This window comes from Nothobranchius furzeri, chromosome 17, assembly GCF_043380555.1.
Source record: "Nothobranchius furzeri strain GRZ-AD chromosome 17, NfurGRZ-RIMD1, whole genome shotgun sequence".
Lineage (NCBI taxonomy): Eukaryota > Metazoa > Chordata > Actinopteri > Cyprinodontiformes > Nothobranchiidae > Nothobranchius > Nothobranchius furzeri.
In genome coordinates, this window is record NC_091757.1 from 21,661,028 (window position 1) to 21,685,736 (window position 24,709).

The following is a 24,709-nucleotide window of genomic DNA, read 5'->3' on the forward strand; positions in this document are numbered from 1 at the left end:
CTGTGTGCTGAGCTCCTCCTGATGCCTGACGTAAGGTAAAAATGCCGCGTCCTCTACCTTTCGAGGCCACCCTCTTAATATGTACTCTCGCACCCGAGCCAGCACAGGGTCTTTGTCTGTCCAAAGTTTCACCTGCTGTGCAGTCACCAGGGATGTGTCACTGTCCTCAAACAGCAGGACTCTTTCCCCCTCCTCTGAGCCTGCGTCAGCCCCCTCGCTCATTTCAGTCAACGGCAACCTGCTCAGGGCGTCTGCATTGGTATGATTCTTCCCTTCCTTATACACAACGGTGTAATCGTATGCCCCAAGCGTGACTGCCCATCTCTGGATGCGAGGTGACGCCAACTGTGGTACAGCCCTGAGCTCGCTGAAAAGTGAAATTAACGGCTTGTGGTCTGTTGTAATGGTGAAACGTTTCCAATACAAGTACTTGTGGAACTTTTTCACCCCAAACAGTACCGCCAACCCCTCCTTATCTAACTGTGAATAATTTTTTTCCGCCGCATTGAGCGTTCGAGACACAAATCCTATGGGTCTTTCCGAGCCATCGGCCAACTGGTGAGAGCACTGCCCCCACTCCATAAGGTGATGCGTCACATGCTAGGAGGAGGGGTTTTCCTGCATCATAGTGTACCAATACCTTGCAAGATTGCAACAGAGACTTGGACTCTTCAAAGGCTTTCTGTTGTTTTGGGCCCCATGACCATTTCACCTCCTTCCTCAGCAGTAGGTGAAGAGGAGCTAGCAGCATGGATAGGTTTGGAAGGAACCTGTGGTAATAATTTAAGAGTCCCAAGTACGCCTTTAACTCCGTGATATTTTGTGGTGCTGGAGCTTTTGCGATGGCCTCCACCTTTTCTCTCAGAGGATGTAATCCTGCCGCATTTATTCTGTGCCCCAAGAACACCACTTCCCTGGCCATGAACTCACACTTGCTTCTTTTTAATCTTAACCCACTATTTCCCAACCTTAGGAGGACCTCGTCAAGGTTTTTTAAATGTTCTTGTTCACTTGGCCCTGAGATGAGTATGTCATCCAGATACACTGTGACATTCGGAATTCCTCCTAATATGCTCTCCATCGTTCGCTGGAAGATGGCAGGACTGGAGGCCACCCCAAACGGCAGCCTGGTGTATGTGTAAAGGCCCTTGTGTGTGTTAATGGTGACATATTTCCTGGACCCCTCGTCCAACACAGTCTGTTGGTAGGCACGACTCATGTCCAGTTTTGTAAAGTACTGTCCCCCTGATAACTGTGCAAAAAGATCCTCCACCCTTGGAATAGGATATTGTTCCAACTTGGAAGCCTGGTTTATTGTGAGTTTGTAATCCCCACAAATTCTAATGGATCCATCTGGTTTCCGGACGGGGACAATAGGGGCAGCCCATTCGGCAAACTGCACAGGCTCAATGATCTTCTCCTCCTCTAGCCGTTGTATTTCTTTCTCCAACAATGGTTTTACTGCATAGGGTACTGGCCTTGGCTTATAAAAGCGTGGTCGAGCCTCACTGTCCATATAAATCTGGGCTTGCATGCCCTTCAGAGTTCCCAAGCCTTCTTTAAAAACCCCTGAGTGTTTCTTTAGCACACACTCCAGTTTTTCTGTGGGCGCCAGCCCTACGTTGTTTACCAGCTGCTCTGCCATCGACAGCTCCTGCAACCAGCTGCGCCCCAGCAGGTTTGGTCCAGCCCCATCCACTACAACCACAGGTAGTGTTTTAAGAGCATTTCGGTCCTCTGCCTCTACTTGCGCCATTCCCAGGACTCCCAGCTTTTCCCCTGTATACGTTTTCAAGATTAGTGAGCATGGGCTTAGACCCGATTTGGCAGTTTTGTTACAAAGCAGAGAATATTGTTGTTTGCTCAAAATGGTCACCCCACATCCTGTGTCTATCTCAAACAGTACGGCCAAGCCATTTATGTTGACCATGCGAGTGATGGGAGCGACCTTTGGTAGGCCACCCGACACATTGTAAATGGTATTAATGCCATCAGATTCTTCAGAGTCACTCCCCCCCCCCCTCCGTTCTCAACAAATGTGTCTGACTGCCCCTATTTGGGTCTCTCCGTCCCTCCTTTTTGCTCAGGGGCCCCTTTTTTTGTTCCCCCTGCGGACCCCACTTGGACCTGCAGGCTCTTCTAATGTGACCCCTCTTGCCACAACCGTGACATCGTTCAGCTGCAAACCTGCACTCAGTGGCCAAGTGTCGTCCGTTGCAACGACAACAGCTCGGACTTTTCAGCTGAGCCTTGTCCATTGAAATCTTGTGGACTGTCCCCTGACTCCTTGACACACGAGAAGCTGGAGTCACCTCGTCCCCCAACATCTCCTGCAAGTCCCGAACATCCTTAGAGGCAGACTCCATGGCCTGGCACAACGTAAGAGCTTTGTCAAACGTCAGGTCCACTTCAGATAATAGCCGGCGCTGCATCCTGTCATCATTCACTCCACACACCAACCTGTCCCTCAGCATTTGTGGCAAAGCCGCTCCATAGTCACAGTGCTGGGCCAGTTTCCTCAACTCAGCCACATAATCTGCCACCGACTCTTCATGCCGCTACACCCGTGAATTAAACTTAAACCTCTGTACGATCTCACTTGGTTTAGGACTGAAATGCAACCGCAGTGTCTGCGTCAACTGTACATACGTCTTGTCTTTCGGTGCCTCCGAGCTCAACAGGTTTCTTAACAAGCTGTAGGTAGCCGGACCTACACCGTTTAGCAACACGGCTTTCTTCTTATCAGCATCCGTTATCTCATTAGCCTCGAAGAAAAAGTCAAGCATTTCGCTATATTCTTCCCATGACTGTAAGTCGCCGTCAAACGGACTCACCGACCCAATCACCGCCGCCATTTCCCCCCTTTGTGTCGTCCAAAGGCGAGTAGATGTCCCGCTCCCGACACGTCCTCCGGACCGACTGGCCGTCTATTCCCGCCGCAGAGAACCACACCAGACTTTATCCTCGTCGCCAATTGTGTAATATCCTCAAGTAGAAACAATGACATCCAGAGAGTAGGGTCTTGGTTGAACCTCGTTTATTCCCATCACACCGAAGCACCACAGCTTACGTTACACACACATGAAGGAAGTGCCCCGGACCTAGCTAAACAGTGCTGCCAGAATGGAGCACTGGCTCCCCCTAGAGGCGTCATGTAGTAGTTTCCTACCTCAACTACTACAGTATGCATTGCTGGGGGGTGAGTGTCTTGTTCCCCATGTAGTTGTCCATTGTTGCTTGTTTTTTTCTGCATGAGAAATACAAATAGACTGACATAAGTACACATATAAAATAAAGCAGCACACACACTACAACACTAAATCAATATTACATTATTTGAATTAATTAACAATATACAGTGATCATTTATTTTGATAAAAATGCGTTGTGAGGCGTTTTACAGCATTATATAGTAAAACAGCCTTTTAATAGTAAAAAAATGACTTTTTCTGAATTTCTCCTGTATTTAAAAGTTGAAAGCGTACAACTATGCTGCGTTATATTCACCTGGACACAGCTCGTCTGTATATTTTTCACCGCGGAGTTGTCCTTTTTTGAATGAGGAACATAGTTATGGGTTTGTGCCGTTTTTCTCTTAACGAGAACATTCTTATAAACAGACGTGCTAAATTTGGCAAGCGCATGATTCACAACACGGAGGAGATTCACGATTGCATCTAGTCAATCAGAAGTAGAACACCGTACACTGACGCAGCAAAAAAACATGTTTAACATCCACTATAACGAACTCAGCTAAAACACTAAGTCCCAAATTTGATCTGCGTGTAGTATATTTAGCTTGTTTATTTTCTGTTACTTACCGGGCTGGCTCTTCCTCTGCTGCATCAGCCCCCACATGTTTTCGTCTCAAATGTTCACTTAGGGACGTCGTGCTTCCGTGCCATGCTAGATGGTTTTTGCATATTTTGCAGGTCACCCGTCTTTTCATGGCATCTAGAGTGAAGTGCTCCCATACTCGTGAGGTTTTTGTCCGGGGTTTCTCTTCAGTTTTGTCGCTTCTATTTTTCTTCCGTATTTCTTCTTGTTCCGCCATCTCTCACAGCAAGATGCGCGTCAGTAACGTGATACGTCATGAAAACCGAGGGCACTTATTGGCTCGTTTCTTCTTCTACGGCTCCACTGGTAGATCAGTGGCTCATTACTGCCACACACTGGTGGCAAATTTAACAGATTGTAACCGATGTCAGATTGTGGTAAAAATAGACTTTATGCGGTAAGATGTGATTATTAAACAACTAATCGATGACTAAAAAAGTTGTTAACTATTTTAATAATCGATTATAATCGATTAAATCAATTAGTTGTTTCAGCTCTAGTACACATACACGTTGGATTTAAACATGTTGTTCATTCAACACATTTGATTATATCAACCTATAAAGTTAAAAAGTAATTTATGATTAACGGAAGATGAACTTTATTCAGAGTAAAAGTCGTCTCTTTTGCATTAGGCCTTGGGTTCCAGCTAAGATAAGGGGGCTAGGGGAAGGACTTATTGTAGCTCCCTTATTCAGTAACAAGGTCGTCGAGCAGTGCTTTTCTGGTCAGGAGACCAGACAGATATGATGTGACCCAGGATGTGTGACGCAGTTTGTGCCTGCAAGTAAAGTTAACTTCTGGTCATGTTGAGGAAATATTTGGCCTCTTGATATGCTACAGAGGCTTCTCGGCGATCCGGTTGGCACCCCCCAAATTCCACTACCTCCGCTCCGCTGCGCTCCGACACGAACGCCGGAGCAAAATCGGTCCCGTTGTAGTCAATCAGAGCAATTCCACTACTGCGGCCGTGCTCCGGCAGTGCGGCGCCGTGCGCCACCCTCTGTTCCGGCGTCCGGCAAAAATAGAATCGATCCTATTTTTGCCGGACGCCGGAGCACCTCCGCAGTAAATGGACAGAAATCACAACCGCCCAACAGGAAAAGGAGCGGGCACAACTTCCGTTTTTCACAATAAATCGATAAACAAAAGGCGTTTTTTGTTTCATATGCACAGGTTTAACAACTTTTAACAACTATCAGTGGCGGCTAAACTTTAAATGCACAAAAATAAGCCATAAATACAGTTTCCACTATCAAAGTAGTCACACTTTGTTGATCCAAACACTGCTGATCTCTCAACACACATGATGCGCAGATTAAACAGTTCATGCCGATGCTTCTCCCACACAACGGGTGTTTGGATCTAACTTCCGCGTTTATTGCTCGGACTGTATCGCAAGATCTCGAAAATCCCGCGCATGCCTGTTTGCCCACCTCAGGTCTCCGCACCGGAGCGGAGCCGTTGTAGAGCGGGTACCAGTAAAAATTGAGTTCGGAAGCGAGCGGCTGTGGAGGGCGGGGGCGGACCGGAGCGGAGCGGAGGTAGTGGAATTTGGGGGTAAGTCTTCTCAGCAAGTGAGTAGTTTGACTTCCGGATGTCACAAGTCGTATTCCTCTGAATCCGCATCAGCTGGTCGGAGATAGCCTCCTGGTAGGGCTGGGGGTAAGCGATTATTTTTAAAACGATTATTCTGACGATTATTTTATCGAATAGTCGACTATTCTAATGACTATTTAGATGATGAATCTAGCGATTATTTTCTATTGCACAGTTAATAAAAACCAGAAAATCTCAAATAAATTCCTCAAAAAAATTGATAAATTGTTACTGTAAGAGAATAAACACTACAGGCCTTCCATTTTGTATAACACTGCTTTTATTGTGTTGCGGTTGGTTATGTTCTGGTGACGTGTAGAACTTGGGAGTGCTGCTGCCTGAGAGGTGGTTGGAGACGGAGTGTCTCCATGCTGCTTTGTTTTGGTCACTTATGTGCGTGAGGCGAGTGGTGTTATGACTCTTCCTGGGGAGTTTGGCTCGTGTGCAAAAAGGAAGGGACAATAACGGAATTTAAAAGTTAAAATGATGATCAGGTTTATTTACAACTACAAAAAAAACATAAATCTTTCCATCCGCAGGTTGGGAATAATAAAACTAATTCTGCCTGTGGGGAATTAAAACAAAAGTACAAATAAGTAGGGATGTCCCAGTGGGGAAAGATTACTGGGTTCTGGACCAAAATAAGGATCTCCAAAGGTCCAAACTCTAAACTGGGCGGTTAAACCAAACTCAAGGTGATATTTTAAACTAAACCGAAAACCCACAACACTCTAAATGTAACAAAAGGGAGATCTACACCACAGAAAAGATGAACTCTAAACCAAAACATAACAGCTTATCCAAATGCAAGAAGCTGTTAGCGAAAATGCTAACAGTAGCTTTACCAACGTTAAGTTCAAGTTACCAAGTTTAAATAAACCAAAAACACCCAGCAGCAAACAGACCAGCACGGAGGAGAGACTGCTACCACCAAAACAGCTCTCCTCATGTCTGAAAGACGCTCTTTTATGAAGGGAGAAGCGCTCCTGGTGATTTTCTACATCTGCGATAGAGACGGAGCAGCGCATCTGACCCCGGAAGTTGTTGTCCGTTGCCGGGAGACGAAGGCGGGCAAAACAGGAAAGGAATCTAGTAGCGGACGGACGTTGTTCCAGGTCTTCGGTATTTGGTGGAGATGTTAGTGAAGGCGGAGAAGAGGGCGAACTAGAGGAAAAACAGGCAGATTCCTCCTATATTTACAAACTCCTGGGTATGCAACAGGTGGGCGCGGTGCGTCGACTACCGGATCTGAGGTCGACGAATTTTTAGAATCGAGCCGTCAACGTCATCGATGCGTCGCCACAGCTCTACCTCCTGGGTCTGCAGGCGGAGCGTTTCACGTCTGATGAGTTGTTTTGCAGATTAAACAAATAGTAAATTGTTGATTCATTAAAAAAAGATGGTTCTTATGCCACTAAAATTATTCCACAGAAAAATCTGGTTTGATTTCCCAAAGGATGGTAATTTAGCGTGAGCTGGAAGCTTTTGCAGAACCCGTTGAATATAGGAAGTGTTTCCTCTTAACGGTTTGTTGGTTCTTAAGTTTTGGACCAACCAGATTTAAGAACATTTAAGAGGTGTTACCAATGAGTCTTCAGACGTCTCTCAGATACTTAGAAAAGGTTATTTCACTTAATATGTGCGGCAAATATGATACATTATTCATTTTTTTATTATGCTGATTCATCCTTCCTTTTGCAGGTTTCCAGGAGTCCCGCCAGAGCTTCAGGAGGAGAATGGGATCCAGTACAGATTTGAAGTGTATGAAAGCATTGAACAGTGATAATAAATGACTCAATCAAATCAAATCAAACTTTATTTATGAAGCGCTTTTCATGAGTGCAAAGCATAAACAGCAAGTGGGGTGGTGTGGTGGCATCAGCTGGCATAGGCCAGACGATGCCCGCACTGCCCGCTCACCACAGCCATGGAATACACCTCATCAACACTCACCAACACCATATTGAAGCAGGCGGAGGGAGACTAGGGGTCATAGCACACCTCTGTTGTCAGTTGGCTCCCTGGGGCTGGAAGCTAGGAGGGAGATCCGGCCGTCCGGTTGGGGTCTGGGGTGGTGGGTTGCTGTGCTCAGCGTTGGGCGGGGGAGCCTGCTCATTAGCACCCCAGCAGAAAGGGTCAAACTGAACCGGTAATGGTTCTCGAGACATGAAAGTAAATTTCACTATAGTCGGTCTCTATCTGACAACGCAGTTGCATCTTTTAAATCAACTGTTCCATCTTTACTGTCCTCAGCATCTCAGAGGCATGTAGCAGAGGGCAATATTTTCAGTTCTAGCCCCTCACAAATTGATGTCTTAGTTCATCATGTTACGTCCTCTTTACGTGTTGCATTAGATGATGTTGCCCCTTTAAAAAAGAAGGTAATTAGGGACAGGAAGTTGGCTCCCTGGTTTAATTCTCATTTACAAGCCTTAAAACAAAACTCTAGGAAATTGGAGAGAACATGGCGCTCTACGCACCATGAGGAGGCCTACCTATCCTGGAAAAATAGTCTTGTGCTTTATAAAAATAAGCTTCGACAAACTAGAATTGCTTATTTTTCAGCATTAATTGAGGAGAATAAGCATAATCCTACATTTATTTTCAGTGCAGTTGCAAAACTTACACAGAATCATAGCTCTGAGCCATCTATTCCCTTAGCCCTCAGCAGCAATGACTTCATGGGATTTTTACAAGTAAAATTAATTCTATTAGAAACAAAATCTTAAGCATCCTCCCTAATGCGATTTCTTGTTCCTCAGTAAGTGAGGCAGCATCAGAGGTGACTGTAGAACCTCATCTGTGCTTGAACCGTTTTGGTCCAGTTGAGCTTTCAGATTTATCAAAAATATTAGCTTCATCTAAACCTTCAACTTGCATTTTGGATCCAATCCCAACCAAATTATTTAAAGAAGCATTTCCTTTGGTTACTGCCCCCATTCTAGATAATCAATCAATCCTTAGTAAATGGATATGTACCACAGGATTTTAAGGTTGCTGTAATCAAACCTTCACTTAAAAAGCAAGTAACGTCTAAATTAACTATTTTTTTGCTGATGAACTGTATAAATGAGTGTCTGTGTTTTAAATGTGTGTATTCATTATTTTAGCATTTTGGTGCATTTTCTTTAAAAATTAAATATTCTGCCTAAATACCACAGTATTGCGCCACCTTCAGCATAAAACATAGAATTTGACTCATTTAGAATAAATTTTAGCCAATGGCTAAAGAGTAAGTTACTACGTAAACCAGTAGAGTACTACGTAGCAGCTCTGTGTCAAAGTTATAAAAGCAACGAGCGTCTCGGCCACGCCTTGTGGCGAGATGGGAGTTGGATTTGCAAGCGAGCGTAGGAGGTTAGCCGTAGTTCAGCATTAGCATATAGCATTAGCATATCCTAGGCTTTAGCATAGCTTTTAGTGTTATAAATACTTATGTAGTGTTAGTTTGGCTGTTGGATATTGTAGTTTAGTTAGTGTTTGGCTGTTAGTGTAATTAGGAAAGTAGTTCGGGTTTAGTGCTCCATATCGTGTTAGTATGGTGAGAAGGTGTAGTGTAGTGTGGTTGCGGTGGCTCTGTGGGGTTGCACTCCTTTCCGCTGGACTTAGAAATTAGGCGCCAGTGGTTGCGCGCAATCGGTGTCTGGAAAACAATCAGCTCCCGCCTGGTGCTGTAGTTTGCAACCAGCATTTTACCCACGATTCTGCACGCCTCCGTTTGAAGAGGGAGGCTGTGCCCACCGTGGCTCTTCCACGATTTAGATGCAGCCCACCGACTCTGCTCCCCCACCACGGCGGGCTCCAGTCTGAGGTGAGTACGCTAAATTAACGTTTTAACATCTTCTAAAGACAATTCCCTACCTAAATGCAAAGTCTGAGAGACGTGGTTCACTTCCTTTAGCTAGTCAGTCGGTAATTCTGTGACAGTGGCTCTAACTGACGCAGCACTAGTTGACAGACAGCATTACAGCGTGAAATCCAGCTTGCGACCCAGTTCTGTGAGGTATTCTGTTCAGGAGGTCGCATTTCAGGCTCTCCACATCATATGTGACTGACTTTTACGTTATAACAACGATCACACACTAGGAATGTTATAAAGCGCCTTTATAGGACAGTTTCTTTTGTATATTATCTGACTTTATAAACTCCAACAACAATGTGCTTCTATTTCTTTTTTCAGGCTAAATCTACCCAAGACACTGGCTGTCAGACTGATTTAGTAATCTGTAAGAATGCACTTGTCCAGGCTGACATGAAGCCTTACCCGTAGCAAAGGTGAATTATTTTTAATAATCTTCTATGTAAACATTTTATTATTACCTTCTAATTTTAATTTGTTTTACAGATTATTGTTACATGTGATTTTATGCTGTTTTAAACATCTATAAATGTGCTGCTAGTGGTGTGCATCTCTACCTGCCTCATGATTCGATCCGATTCCGATTATCTGCCTAACGATTCGATTTGAGTCTGAAATGCATCACGATTCTTCACACAAAAATTTTCATTACTTAATAAAAGCAGTAGAATAGTTTTCAATTTATTTTTGATTTAGAAATCCCTGAAAAACAGAACATTCATCTATTCACTATAGTGAGCAATAATGTTTAAAGTGTGCTGCCTATAATTACTTAAATAATATAAGAAATAATGTTTTCAGTAGAGCAGCTTTAAGACTGAATATTACTGAACTTAAAAATAGTAAACAAATACTGTGTTAAGTGATTCTTTCACATCCAGGATCCCAAAACCGAAATTAGCCCAGACATCCGATTTAAATGTAACGGGTACATCTTTGATTACTGGTAATGTTGGCCCTGTATCCCTGTCCGCCTTTTCTGTTTTAAATTGGCGCTAGGGCAACGCAGTGCGCATGTCATTGCAACTCTGCCCCCAGAAGTAGTCGTAAAACCTCAAAACTTTATTGTCCTGCATAGACATAGACCAGGAGTCGGCAACCTGTTCCCATCAAAGAGCCATTATTACCCGTTTCCCACAGTAAAGAAAACACCGCAGCAGCCGCGGCGTTGTGGGCGGGGCCTACCCTCAGACAGCAGAGCGCTAATGTGTTGGCTCACAACAGGTGACAGCAGCCAGTACCGGTCGCTCATGTACGTCAAAGTTATCTTTCATAAGACGATAATCAATAAAATGATTTATATAAAGTGGATCCAGAATTTGTAGCCCGTCTCTGCCGAAAATATTTAGATATTTTTCACCCTGTTGGTGGTTTTACTGAGCAGGTGCCACTTTTGTCATACGTTTCTTTTTAAAACATGTTTAGACTGTTCAGAATACAAATCCAGGCTCTGTCACGTTTGATTGTTGTAATTAAACTTTGTAGGTGGGGAAGGTCAGAAAAGGATCCGATCATTTTGTTTTTCCCTCATTTACAGCGACGGAGATAACGGCGCAGTGCGCCTGGCTCTGGTGTTAATCAAGTTAAATTTTATCTCTTTGCAACAATTTTCACAAGAAAATAGAACAGTTAAAAGCAGGGCTTGTGTTGTGTTGACCGGATAGTTCCCGTATTTAACCGTTTATTTTGACGGAGAAAGAATAGAAAGAACTACCCCGACGCATGCAGACGAACTGACACTTTATTCGTTTTGCGCAGATGTAGCTAAATCACTTAAGAAATGATTCCCATCTGAGCTTGACACTGAGCTCAGCGCAGCTCGCTGTCAGCGCGTACGTGCGGCGCACAGCGAGCTGAAGTTGTGGAGAGGGGCTTGGAGCATGTCGCAGAACCAAAGCGCATGCAGGAAGATTCCTCCGACTGAAGCGAGACTTGTCACTTAGAAAATGTTCCCTGATTATGAAACTTTGGCTGAATAGCGCTTGTTCCTGTCTCCAATGTGGCGACACATCCAGGAGCCGTCTGAGGAGAATCCCAGAATCTCACATCCTCGTCAGCTCAGAATGCGCCTTTATGATTACGCACAAGCGTGACGCGTCAACCCGGTCTCACAGTAGACCGGGTTGGGCCTGTTCAGGTTTACGCAGACAATCTTTACATTTAGAATTGGCATACAGATGTAAAATTAATGCAGTAAAATATAAAGCATTTTATTTAAATAACCATTCATTATTTTACAAGCACAGAGAGCCGCATCAGATGGATGGAAGAGCCGCATGCGGCTCCAGAGCCGCTGTTGCCGACCCCCGACATAGACATAGGGAGAGAATCTCATTATGTCACGTTGCTGCATCGATGCGGAACCGTGCAGGGCTGAATCGCGATGCATCTTAGAATCGATAATTTTTCCCACCTCTATGTGCTGCTACTTTGTTTTTTACATAGTCAGCCAGAATAGAGATCACAGCCGCAGTGTGTCTTGTGACAGGGACCATGACGGAAATTCATCTTCCAGAAAGTCCCAGAGCAGCGTCCACACCCCTGAAAAGACCAAGATGTGAGGTGTCTGCTGTTGATTCCAGCTTCCACCTCAGTGACAGTGCAAGCTCAGTGAACTGAAGGTAAGAAAATTAAAACATTTCAGAATTTTTAAGATATTAATAATTAAATAAGTATGTGATTAGATCATGAAATCATGAAGGAGGCTACTGATTCTGCCCCTGTGACACTTGGTGGTGACGTGTGAGCTGATTCACCTGGTAAATAACTTCTACATTAAATATTTTGTTTTTGCTATCAAAAGTAAATTAACTAATAACCTGCATTATTGCAGGACACTCAGCAAAATATGGACTCTACACCATGAGGCAGGCACACATTAATACTCTAAGAGCACATAAGGTGAGCAACACCACATATTATTACTGTACACTGTCCTGCATTTGTTTTCTTTCTGCATCTCATCATTAGCCTGGCTGATCACCTGATAACTCCTGTCATCTGGTTGTGACAGCATGAGGATGTCCTCACACACCTGTAACCTATCAGCTCATCTGGCAGAATAGAGAGAGAAGAGACAACACCACATCTCCTGCTCCTGGAAAGCCTTCAGCCTTCCTTCGATGACTGAGAACCTCCATCAGCTCTGTCTCCTGTCTGCCTACAATTATTATAATAAATATTGTGTTTGACAAGTTTTTTGTGCTGCCAAATATCTCATTTAGATTCCAGTTTTGATATTTTAATGGATATTTATAAATTACATTAATTGAATTATCACATTGCCGCATGTTTAACTAGCTCTATTGTGATGAATTAAACTAGCACCTCACTGTTAAAAGCTCGTTTTAATTTCAAGCATGTTTAAGTATTTATGGACATGAACAAAAACAGGAAATATATAAATTGAGATTTATTTAATTAATATAACAAATAAGGGGGAAAGAGTCATTGAAAGGCACATTCTTCTGGAAGCTCCTGATCCTGACGACACCAGAGACCAGCTGCAGACACCAGAGGACCTAGAACCAAGAGAGCAGCTGTTATCAGTAAATAAATAAATCAGGGCCGTTTTAGTGGGCTGAACACATTACAGAATAATTTTCTCATGGGGTATTTTCATAACTTTCTATGCAGCAGACTAACTTCAGCCCAGGGCTCCTGTAAAACTGCTATCCAGCACGTTTCAGTGGTTTTCCTGCTTTAACAGGTTAGATTAGCTGTTAAGCAGCTCAGCTATTTGTTGCTGATTAAAACCAGGTGTGTTGAAGCAGATAAACCTCTAAAACATGCTGAATACTAGCTCTCTAGGGCCGTGGAGCTAATCTGATGCTATGGCTAACGGCTACTTACCATTCAGAGGTGGTTCTGTTGGGTCGGTTCCGCTAGTTTCAGGCAACTCAAGCTCAAAACAATAAGGCTCAGGTCCGCTTGTCTCCTCCAAATAGACTTGGTCCCTTTCTTCTCGAGTGTCTGGGTAAGGAGGGGGAGAAATGTCCTCCACTTCTAATAACTGCTCAGAGTGAAGGGAGCTAGCATCGTCTAGTTAGCCATCGTCTTCATCACTGCCGCGGCTCCGCCCTCTCGGTCCTCCAGGCAACGCCTACTAATGCACCTGACCTCAACTATCTCTCACCTAATGTATCCTCTGTAATCTCCAACCTTGGAGTAAAAATGGACCAGGCTCTGAAGATGGATGCCCAGGTCAATAACACAGTTAAATCATGTTTTTACCAACTAAGACGCATCTCGAAACTAAAGCACATCCTGAGTGTCCGTCTTCTGAAATCGGTGGTCCACGCTTTTATCACTTCAAGGCTGGATTACTCTAACTCCTGCGGTATCAGTAAAGCAGCTCTTTCTAGACTTCAACAGGTCCAGAATTCTGCAGCTAGGTTGCTGACTGGAGCTGACAGAAGACAACACATTTCTCCAATTCTGAAATCTTTCCACTGGTTGCTCATGCAGTTCAGGATAAACTTCAAAATTATGCTTCTCACTTACAAATCCTTGAACCATCAAGCTCCTCCATATCTGTGTGAACTTGTCCATTGCTACAACCCGCCGCGTGCTCTCAGGTCTGAAGATAAGCTCCTCCTAGCTGTTCCGAATGCACGTTTAAAAAGCCGTGGAGAAAGGGCTTTCTCTGTCTGTGCACCGAAGCTGTGGAACGCATTACCACTGCTAGTGAGGCAAGCACCAACAGCTAGCATTTTTAAATCACGCCTGAAAACTCACTACTTCAACCTAGCTTATACAACATAATTATAGACCTCACTTACATCTGCACTGTTTAAAAATGGACTCCACAATTATTGACTTCCGTACTATTGAGGTTCTTTTTTTAAATGTTTTTCTAATTTTTTATTCACCCTGTGTCTTGTTGATTTTTAGCTGTTATTTTTGGGAATTTTGTTGTATTTCCTTTTTATCTTTTATCTGTGTTCGACATGTTTGTATAACGCCGGTTTAATTAACTAACATTTTTAGTGTATAGCGCCTTGTTTGGTTGTAATGCCTTGTGAATGCGCTTTATAAATAAAAATTGGATTGGATTGGATTGGATTTATGTTGCATTTTTTAAAACTGATACTTGGGTGGAGAAGGACTCCGAGGCACACTTGACCCGCTCTTTAAGAAGCCTTCTGTGGATCCAGATGACCCAATGAATTATAGACCAATATCTAACCTTCCATTTTTATCCAAAGTCCTGGAGAAAATAGTGGCCATCCAAGTATGTGAGCATTTAAACACTAATGCTCTGTTTGAGGAATTTCAGTCTGGTTTTGGAGAGTATCACAGCACTGAAACTGCATTAGGTGAGAGTTACAAATTATATTCTCATACGAATCTTGTGTCTGTTCTAGTCTTGTTAGATCTCAGTGCTGCCTTTGACACAGTTGATCACAATGTTCTTTTAGAAAGACTTGAACATGTTGTAGGGATCAAAGGAACAGCGCTAGGCTGGTTTAAATCCTACCTGTCTGACAGATTTCATTTTGTAAACGTACATGACAAATCTTCTTCATACTCCAGGGTTACTTGTGGAGTACCACAGGGTTCAGTGCTTGGACCAATTCTTTTTACTATATATATGCTCCCAATTGGTAAAATCATGAGACAGCATGGGATAAACTTCCACTGTTATGCTGACGATACTCAGTTATATTAATCCATTAACCCTGATGAACCTAATCAGTTAGGTAGATTACAGGCTTGTCTTGAGGACATAAAGAATTGGATGACTCTAAACTTTCTGCTTTTAAATCAAGACAAGACGGAAGTTCTCATATTTGGACCAGAAATCCAGAAAAGGAAATTGCTTAGTCAATCACCTGACCTGAATGGCATTAAATTAATCTCCGAGAGCAAAGTAAGGAACCTTGGTGTTATTGTTGACCAGGACATGTCTTTCAAATCCCAGGTTAAACAGGTTTGTAGGATTTCCTTTTTCCACCTTCGGAATATTGCTAAGATTAGAAGCATCCTTTCCAGGAGTGATGCTGAAAAACTAGTTGATGCATTTATTACATCAAGACTGGATTACTGTAATTCATTACTCTCAGGAAGTCCACAGAATGTAGTTAAAAGTCTTCAGCTTGTCCAAAATGCTGCAGCTAGAGTTCTGATGAGAATTAAAAAGAGAGATCATATCTCTCCTGTCTTAGCTTCCCTACATTGGCTACCTGTTAAATTCAGAATAGATTTTAAGATCCTTCTTCTCACATATAAAGCTCTTAAGAGTCAAGCTCCATCATACATCAGTTATCTGATTGTTCCATATGTTCCTAACCGAGCACTTCGCTCTCAGACTGCAGGTCTACTGGTGGTTCCCAGAATATCTAAAATTAGGATGGGAGGCAGATCTTTTAGTTATCAGGCTCCTCTCCTGTGGAACCAGCTCCCAGCCTTAGTCCGTGAGGCAGACACTTTGTCTACTTTTAAGAATAGGCTTAAAACATTTTTATTTGATAGGGCCTATGGTTAACAGGGTATCCGCGGGTCCTTAAAAAGTCTTAAAAAGTCTTAAATTTGCTTTTCCAAATTTAAGACCTTAAAAATCCTTAAAAATGACAAATAATCCTTAAATACAGTTTCCAAAGGTCTTAAATTACCAAAGATGCAATAAACTAGATTCTTTTATTTTTATTACAATTTTGCGAATTCCTAGTTCAGCATTTTTTGTGTATGACGTTGGCGTAAGCGGAACCGTACACATTCAGCTGGTTGTGAAAGGGGGCTATTTTTAGATGAGCACATTAGCTAGTTAAGCTAGTGGGAGCTTGCGCCATGGGGAAGCGCAAGTTTAATGGTAACTGGATGGCTAATCCCACGTTTGTGACGTGGTTAGCATCGGTTCCAGGCAATAGCTGGAAATTATAGCTTAAATTTAATTCTTAAAAATTGCTTAAATTTGGTCAAAGTGGCCTTAAAAAAGGTCTTAAAAAGTCTTAAATTTGGTTCCCTTAAACCTGCATATACCCTGGTTAAAATCTGATGTTAGCCTAAATCTGGACAAGTGGGGGAGTAGAGGGAGGTGGAGTGTACAGTCGGTAAAGACGGCCCTCCCTTGCCCTGCCTCCAACATGCCTCCATCTAAATAGGATAGATTATCCAGAGTCATCTCTGTAGTTATGCTGCTATAGGCTTAGACTGCTGGTGTTGCAAGTTCCCACATGCCAAAGACAGTGGCAAGAAACGGAGTCAACTGGTGGGCCACAGAGATAAGATTGGACCCACACTGAAACACACTGAACTTGCTTATGCGAGTAAAATCAGCCAGAAGACAGGGGCCCAACTGCACAACAAGCATCCAAGCTGGGACAAAAGATGATCAACTGAAGATAAAGCATCTCAGAAGTGGACAAACCCTTCATGAAGAATCCAAGGGATCAGAACTTGCTTCTGGGAGTAAAAATTGGGCAAAAGGTCAAGAAGTGTCTGATTAAGTAAACACCTCAGAACTCTGCCAGCAACAGAAATGAAGTTCTGATTGGATGAGGGAGAAATGTGTCATGTGTTTACCTTATGTGAGTCAGGATGCCTAGCTCAGTTAGTCCTGTGATTCATTAAACACATAAATCATAACATTGTGATTTCACAGATCGGTCACCTGATTATTATTGACCAACATTTGTTTTGATTAGCTTTATTAAAAATAAAGTTCTTTGATTAACTAATGAAAAGTGTTCTTTGTCCTTCTTCCGTCTTCTTTGCTGTAATGTAAACATCAGTAGCAAGCACACGACCATGGCAATTTATGCACACTGTCACTGTGTCAAAGGGCAGCTGTTAAGGGCAGAAAATAGCATATCCATAACGCTACACATTAAAGGAGACATAACATGCTTTTAAGTTGTTCCTTTTTACATCTAAATCCTTCAGTTGGGGTCTAAATACAGTGGAACTGCAGTTCTTTGGTCTGATTTCCTCATTATTGTTGCTCTACAGACCCTCATCTACCCCTGTTCTGAGGAGAGTCTTGAGAACGAGCCGTTTTTGGGTACTGTCTCTTTAAAATGGAGGAGGAGCTGTAAACTCCGCCCCCCTCCATAGTGCAGACCTGTACTCTCCTCCCCCAGTCGGACTTTGTAGTTCTATAGAGAAATCATTATTTAGCATAGCAGATTTAGCATAGCATATTAGCATTTTTAAAACATGTGGGGAGAGTAGTTCATCAAGCTGTTTAAAGGCTGCTAACTCTCTCATGCATTTGTCTGTAGTCACTCACACACACCCGTCACGGCCGACGGAGGGACAAGCGAGCAGGCACGTGCGCGCGCGCACACACCTATGGCACACACACAAGGAATGCTGCTTGCTCATTTATTTCTATAAAAAATGATACAGCTCATTAAAACACCATTAAAAGAATATATTTTATTAAGATCTCTATCTATCTATATATACACATACATATAATTATAAATAATTTTATAAGTAGTCTTATTTTATATTGGGTGTCTTAATGGCTGAAAATGGATAAAAAGCAGTTACATTTTAATTTAAAGATTTGAGATTCTAGTCAAAAATAAAGAACATTCCTCCAAATGTTCTTTAATGTGATCATTATAATTGTAATGCTTACAACTTTGTTTTTAATTGTCTGCAATGCGTAGCCTATATCTTTATTAAATGTGTTTTCAGCTGTAACGTGGTAATTCTCTAATGTGTACACAGAGGTGGACATCAGTGCTGCGGTGAAATTCCCAAGATCAGTCTGCTTTGCTAACAAATAGTTAAATCTTACCTGCATTCTAAATAAATACCATTAGGTGAAAACATCAGTAGGCATTGAGTTATTGATAAAATCCCTAACAGCCAGAATGGAAGAAGAGCATGCTGGGTCATCCTGGATCTGAGCCTGTTCTGTGTATTTACCTACAGGATGCAATAAATGTCTACAAGGCTGAGTTTGGACCATTACATCTAAAAGAAAACATACAATCAGTGATTTTTTTAATTGTTTACATTAATATACAAATTTTCTAAGTATTAACCTCACAGCAAATAAGTAGAACTATATAATAAACAGGTTTTAGTAGTTAAACAGGCGTTGTGCACACAGGTGCTTTGTGTCTCGGTGCTGGTGGTATCTCAGAGTTCCTGTCCTCCTGCCGTCTTTTGTTGTCCTCAGGATACGGATTGATGTTTCCTGATGATGAGGGAGGGGCAGTATGTGGGCTTCAAACTGGTCCTGGATAACAGTGGGAGACCTCCGTTGTCTGAATACTGAGACCAGAGGGTTGGTGAGATGCAGATCTTCTCTACCTCATCTAGAAACGGAGTTGGTTCAGGGAAAACTTTTCCAAAGACCAGTTCCATGATGTCATCGCCATATTCTGCAATGATAGACAATAACTTTAATGACATATTTTGTTTACAAGCAGCTTTAGGAAAGTTGTTTCTTTAGCTTTCATGTTTATAGTCACGTTTGTGTTTGTTCACAAGTTCACTTTGCTGCAGTGACTTCATATTTTCTTACAAATGTAATAAAATAGTGACACTAAAATTATACAAATGATTCCTTATGAAAGGAAGCTCATTAGAGAGCAGTGCAGACAGACTTACTACATGCTGCAGCTGTTTTTGTAGGCCAGCTGCTGCTGAACTTGGGGAAAGTTATTCTGCACACATCCAGATCAGATGGTTGTTTACAGAAAATAATGTAATTCAATAATTTCTAAACAGACTAAACAAGTAAAACATCAAATAAATCACTCTGCTGTCATCAGACGGAGGGATTCAGGGGGTGAGGTGTTCCTAATGAGGAGGGTGGCTGAGGTGTGTCATCACTCACTTTGGTCTGGTCCAGCTACCGTCTCTTTACTGGTGGGTCTCCTTCCTCAGTAGGTGACGTGAAACGCCAACATCTGAACGTTCTGTGTTCCTTAGAGGAGAAGAAAAGTAACATTAGCAAGCTGGCTAAATAATTTTTTACTAGCATCTCAAGGACTTGGAGAAGCAGATCTTCACTTACCTAAACATCAGACCAGTTTGTCCCAGCTGAGCTCATCAGGGCGTTAGGCTGACAGCCTGTCAGTGAAACACGGCTCCAGACTTCTGGATGTGGACTCTAAAAAGCAAAGGAGCATTTTTACTTTTGTTTTAATTATTTTACAGCCGATTTTATCAGCTTTCCGATGCTCACGCTCACACAGATGGTGAGCTTTGCTGCGTCTGACTGATGCAGAGTTAGTTTTTATATCTGCAGTGAGACAAAATACTAACCTCACTTCACTCAGAGATTGTTCTTTAAAACTCTATTAAATCCACTGTGTTGACGCACTTTAATGACTTTGTCACGCTGCATTTTAGCTGATATGGGACTTTATTTACTGGATGCTAAGATTACATCACACTCACGTAGAATAACACACAGGCTCTCTGCTGCTACAATCAGTGGGAGGTTATCATCTGGTGTAAAAGAAGGCGTTGATCAGAAATCACGTTTTATTCCACGAAAATCAGCCAAATCCACATTAATCTGGGTGCTAACTTTACTAGCATACTGTGCTAGCGATAGCAAGTCGGATGCTAACGCTTTAGTGCTGCTAATGCCCGTAAATCTAAAGTAAAGTTTGTCGACATTTTAGAGTGATATGAAGCTTACCGCTCTGCTGCTGTGTCCCGGTGCTGCCACATTCAGATGGAAATGACTCCTTTTAGATAGATGAAGCCCTCGGTACTTAGCCACTAGCCTGGAGACACGAATGAACGAACCACGCGCGCGCACACACACACTCACACACACACAAACACACACACACACTACTTTTTCTTCTGTGTTTTTTTTAGCAGTATTGTCATCAGCTCCTGGGTTTAAATACTGCCACACCACCCTTCCTTAAAACGAGGACAGTTTTGAGCTGTGTGTGGCTAAAATAACCAGACATTCTGCATTTTTCCAATAGGACTACAAAAAATCTTAGCGAGAAGAAAAATGGCGGATTGGCTCTGTGTTTAGCCAAGGGCCATTACCATATTTGGTAGTTATCCTGACGAAATAAATTACTGATGTAATAGATAATTTGAAAAACTGAACGGGTGGACAAATATGCCCAAAACTTAATTATTAAATATCTAAATAGCAACTCCAGTGAATAATATAAGCCTTTTTGCTCACTTAGACACTTAAAATGTGAAACACACTGTGTTAATGGATTAAAAAAGTGGGTTTTTCATGTTATGTCTCCTTTAAAAGCAGACACTTTGATGCTCCACCTGAGAGTAAATCTGTAAGGCTTGTTACCAGCATTCAGACATCAATTCTGTTTGCTTCACAGCCAGACAGGACATGGTAAAAAAAAAAAAAAGATTATTCTAGAGTGTGCTTTACACCCCCAGCATCTCTAGTGAACTCAGTAAATGAGAACTGTACTTCAGGGGCCGGGGTAGCACTGCCGTTCAAGTGCAGGTACCCTCACTGACATGCTGCAACAATAGATCAGAGTCCACCATTTGAAATAGGGTGGGTACTCATTTACAGGAGGCCTGAATTTGAGGCTAGAGATGGAGTGTTTGCAATACTAAACCTGGTAACCACCCCGTGTGCATCAGAAACCCCCCATGGGGTGCAGGTTGAATGACTAGCCAGCTGGTATGACACTGTACGGGAAGCCTGCCCCACAGGGCACGCAGCCACATGCTTACTGGGAACAGGAGAAGTTAAATACACAGTCAAAGCCTCACTGGAGGCATTAAAAAATAATAGCTCTGTCTACAGATAGTCAGTGGACGATCATTCTAAACACAGAGGGGTTATACAGGGCTGCATGCCAGGCACTCACCCTGAAGGACTGGCCACCCTGGGGTGCTACTGCACCCCCAAGCTCGCCACTTTACCCGGTTTTGAAACTTCCACCCTCGTATGAAGAGAGGGCACCCGCAAGGTTTGAACCTATGAACAGAGATATCAGAGATGACATCTCATCCTCTGAGGAGGTTGAAAGCGGGTCAGAAAGCAGTGAAGACCATGAGTAGGACGACCCATCCAGTGAGTGGGTGACAAATGTGTCTGCATTGTTGCAAGCTCTCGCATGCCAGAAACAATGGGGTAATAAACGAAGTCATAAGGAGCACAAACATAAGCGAGAGCCTGTTGCTGCGAGTGGAATCAGGCAGGTGATAAGGAGGAGTGGTCCAACTGAAAAGGAAGTAGCACAAGATGCGGAACTGAAGAAGGCCAACTGAAGAGACATCTCAGGATGTGAAAGTCCTCCGTGGGGGAGTATTGGACTTTGGGTGGACCTGAAACCAGCTTACAAATATGACGATCATATGGACTGGCTGTCTTGTGTTTGACTGAGATATGTAACTGACAAATGATCTCATTGTTTGGCTGTCTCATGACTGGTTGATATATTGCTTCACTATGGAAAATGTTTGGCTTGGCAGTTTTTTTTAAATGATATATAAAGGGCAGTTAGAAGTAGTCCAGAGAGAGTAAGAGAGTAGAGGTCATCCTCTGTCCTCTGGGACGGAGGACGATGAGAGGAGTGAGAGCGTGTGACAGAGAGAGTGTGACAGAGAGAGTTGACACAAGTTGACGAAGTAGCAGCGACAGTTGTAGGAAGAGAGAGAAGTTATTCTCAGGAAGATTTTTAGAAGCAGCATCCTCTTAAGGGGATTTGTTAATCTTAGATTTACTGTTTTGTATTTTTTAATTTTGAAATAAACTTTTTGGAAAAAGAATTCTCGTTCTCTAGGGCTGTAGCGAAGCCTCGACGAAGTCGACGGCTCGATTCTAAAAATTTGTCGACGTCAGATCCGGAAGTCGACGCACCGCGCCCACTTGTTGCATCCCCAGGAGTTTGTAAATAGAGGAGGAATCTGCCTGTTTTTCCTCTAGTTCGCCCTCTTCTCCGCCTTCACTAACATCTCCGCCAAATACCGAAGACCCGGAACAACGTCCGTCCACTACTAGATTATTTTCCTGTTTTGCCCCTTCGTCTTCCGGCAACGGACAACAACTTCCGGGGTCAGATGCGCTGCTTCGTGTCTATCGCAGATGTAGAAAATCACCGGGAGCGCTTCTCCCTTCATTAAGGAGCTTCTTTCAGACATTAGGAGAGCTGTTTTGGTGGTAGCAGTCTCTCCTCCGTGCTGGTCTGTTTGCTGGGTGGTTTATTTAAACTTGGTAACTTGAATTTAACGTTGGTAAAGCTACTGTTAGCATTTTCGCTAACAGCTTCTTGCGTTTGGATAAGCTGTTACGTTTTGGTTTACAGTTCATCTTTTTTGTGGTGTAGATCTCCCTTTTTATTACATTTAGAGTGTTGTGGGTTTTCGGTTTAGTTTAAAATATCACCTTGAGTTTGGTTTAACCCGTAAGACCACTCGCCTCACGCACATAAGTGACCAAAACAAAGCAGCATGGAGACACTCCATCTTCTACCACCTCTCAGGCAGCAGCCTGCACTCCCAAGTTCTACACGTCACCAGAACATAACCAACCAACACAATAAAAGCAGTGTTATACAAAATGGAAGGCCTGTAGTGTTTATTCTCTTACAGTAAGAATTTATCAATTTTTTTGAGGAATTTATTTGAGATTTTCTGGTTTTTGTTAATTGTGCAATAGAAAAATAATCATTAGATTAATTTTCTAAATAGTCATTAGAATAGTCGACTATTCGATAAAATAATCGTCAGAATAATCGTTTTAAAAATAATCGTTTACCCCCAGCCCTATCGTTCTCGATTCTTAACGGACTCTTTTAGCCTTTGAGTGGGAGCCCCGACCAGATCTGGTAGTAAAAGGTAAGCCACCTTAAATTGCTTGTTTCTGTGCTTCAGGACTTGTTTTCAGGTTGTGACAGATTAAGAAAAGATACCTTAGGTAATGAGAGCTAGTCTCTCCTCCTCCCTCGTGCAGCAGGACATACTAAGGGTTATAAACCATAATGGTTAGCTGGTTCAAACAGGCTCTGTTCTGCACGTGTGAAAAAGTCTCTGTTTAGCGTGGGAAGGAACAATTTCAAAGGGTGGATTAATTAGAATAATTGATAAATCCATGTTAGCCTGATCAACTAACAGGAATTATTTTCTAGTTACCATTGCCCACATATGCTGACAGAGGTGCAAATTAATCCTGATAGGACCCAAATAATAGTTGACTGGTTGGCCTCCAGTAAAACGTTCGCCTCAGTATTCAGAACCACTGAATAACAGGAAATTAAAAGGAAAGTGTGTTGTCACAGAAGAACAAGTACAGCAATCTCCATTCCACCTTAAAATAGAAAACGAGTTCTAATTAGGGAGTCCAAACCAGGGTCTGTACAATAAAACTCACCTGCGGCCTCATTACCCTGAAAAAGCAGCGTATTCTAAGGTTCTAACGGAACCACTAAAAGTGTACCCTCGCTACAGCATTAGAAGAACAAATAAAGCAGTGTAATGAATTAGATTACGTGTTATTTAATGAGCCATAAGGTGTGGGATTCCATAGGAAATATGAAATCCACCATATGGATCTGAGTTCATAAACACATGAGATACCATTTGCCGGTCTACCTACCCTTCAGGAAGTCCTCTTTAGATCCGGAATGTCGAGGTCTTAGCTTGACCTTCTCTGGAACTGAGCCGGTAGGAAAAGCAGCGGCGCCGACCAGTCCAGTCTGAGTTTCTTCCGGGTCACGGCAATTTTGTTGGCGTCTGGTGAGACCCAAACCTGGGTCTTGATGGTTCAGCTTTTGTTCTGAAAGGAACTGTTGCCGCAGTCGGTATAGCAGCAAATTTTCCAGCTTGTTGTTGGTTCTTTCAGTTAAAGATTATAGATAGGATTGGCCACTCTGTCACTTTCTCTGGAACGCTTTGAACTGGCGTTAGAGATGACGTGGCATAGTTTCATACTTTGGATGCTATGGTTTATTGTCGAATGAAAAATTACCAAACACCATCAAAACCACGCCTCCGTCAGATCTGTAAGATTCTGATTGGATCAGTGAAAGTAATGTGTTATGTCTTTTTAACGCTACGTGAAATGAGTCCTGTTGGAACATTTAAAGTCATATTACTTATATTCTATAGAATCATAATAGAGTAATTAATATTTTGATTTCACAGATCGGTCACATCTTATTTATTGACTAACACTTTGATGGATTTACTTTATTAAAATGGAGTTCTTTGATTAATTAAAAGAAAAGAGTTCATTCTGTTGAGCTGAAAATAAGCATGTTAGAAGGAATGCATGAGACCTTGAGACCATATCTCATGCAGACTAGTCTTGTGCAGAGGAGGGAAAAAAACAGTCATTGCATCACGTTACATATCCATTACAGTGGTCCGTGCAGAGACCACCTGGCGTTGAACAAACCAGAGTCCTAAAAGGACTCCGATGACAGGGGAAGGTGTAGTTCCCCCGGAAGAGGCCAACAGTGGTGAGGTACGAACCCCACTCCGAAGAACAGT

At 42.6% G+C, this 24,709-nt stretch overlaps 1 protein-coding gene and 1 long non-coding RNA gene across 4 annotated transcripts in view; one reads left to right on the forward strand and one right to left on the reverse strand.

Annotated features, from left to right (window-relative positions):
- dhfr (dihydrofolate reductase) overlaps positions 1-14,359 on the forward strand; it is a 33,472-nt gene extending 19,113 nt beyond the window's left edge. For all 3 annotated transcript variants that reach the window (XM_070546302.1, XM_070546303.1, XM_070546301.1), the window contains exons 6-10: positions 7,138-9,711; positions 11,784-11,916; positions 11,980-12,054; positions 12,129-12,196; positions 12,309-14,359. In XM_070546302.1, coding sequence (XP_070402403.1) covers positions 7,138-7,219 — 82 coding nt within the window. In that variant the 3' untranslated portion in view covers positions 7,220-9,711; positions 11,784-11,916; positions 11,980-12,054; positions 12,129-12,196; positions 12,309-14,359. The remainder of the gene's footprint in view (positions 1-7,137; positions 9,712-11,783; positions 11,917-11,979; positions 12,055-12,128; positions 12,197-12,308) is intronic.
- A 4,011-nt stretch (positions 14,360-18,370) lies between these two features.
- On the reverse strand, positions 18,371-20,017 carry LOC139063683 (uncharacterized). The gene is made up of 3 exons (XR_011517047.1): positions 19,275-20,017; positions 19,095-19,184; positions 18,371-18,636 (listed from the first exon to the last, which is right to left on the reverse strand). It is a non-coding gene; the product is annotated as an uncharacterized lncRNA (long non-coding RNA).
- Between the last annotated feature and the right edge of the window lie 4,692 nt (positions 20,018-24,709).